Here is a 738-nt window from a genome sequence, read left to right on the forward strand (position 1 = left end):
ATGGAATCAGAATTGGCTTCCTCCCTCCAACACTATCCTGTAAATAGTTTCCAAATACATGACAGCTTGTCTTTCACACTCTGAAACAGTGCAATATGCTTTTTGAATGGTCAAATGAGCGAATATATTGGAGAGGAAGATAATAAAGTGAGAGAAATGATGGCACATAGTGCCCTATGTTAATATTCAACGGAATAGGTTTTATATTTGTTTTCAGAGTTTTTTTTTTGAACTTGAGGTCTCTTCATTCAGCGTTATGAAATTCCTGTTGACTTTTTCTTGTATGAAGTTGCCTTTCTTCCCTCTCCCTCCTTTCTTCTCTTTCTCCCTTAAATCTTGCCTTTCTTTGGGTCCCTCTCCCTGTCGGGGAACCCTCCTCCCAGCACGCTGGTCAGCTCCTCTCCCAGCTTGCTGGTTTAGCCCCGCCCACGCGGAGCCCAAGTCACGAGGCTGCGGGCGGGGCGCAGCCAAGGGGGCGGGGGCTCCACAGCGCGCATGGGCGGAGCGGGGAGCGGGCCGCCCCAGCTATATCTGCGCCTGCGCGGTGTCGCTGCGGGGCCAGTCGGGACGGAGGAGACAAGATGGCGCTGCGGGCGATGCGGGGGATCGTGAACGGGGCCGCGCCTGAGCTACCAGTACCCCCCAGCGGGCCCCTGGCGGGGTCTCGAGAGCAGGCGCTGGCAGTTAGCCGGAACTACCTCTCCCAGCCTCGTCTCAGTAAGTATCAGAAAGCAAGAC

General features: G+C 54.3%; 1 protein-coding gene across 1 annotated transcript in view; it reads left to right on the plus strand.

Annotated features, from left to right (window-relative positions):
* Positions 1 to 528: 528 nt before the first annotated feature.
* The window catches only part of ATP6V1B2 (ATPase, H+ transporting, lysosomal 56/58kDa, V1 subunit B2), a 26,290-nt gene continuing 26,080 nt past the window's right edge, over positions 529 to 738 (plus strand). The window contains exon 1 of the mRNA XM_010845440.1: positions 529 to 717. Coding sequence (XP_010843742.1) covers positions 582 to 717 — 136 coding nt within the window. The 5' untranslated portion in view covers positions 529 to 581. The remainder of the gene's footprint in view (positions 718 to 738) is intronic.

Source organism: Bison bison, unplaced genomic scaffold (assembly GCF_000754665.1).
Source record: "Bison bison bison isolate TAMUID 2011002044 unplaced genomic scaffold, Bison_UMD1.0 scf7180017864217, whole genome shotgun sequence".
NCBI classification, from domain to species: Eukaryota; Metazoa; Chordata; class Mammalia; order Artiodactyla; family Bovidae; genus Bison; species Bison bison.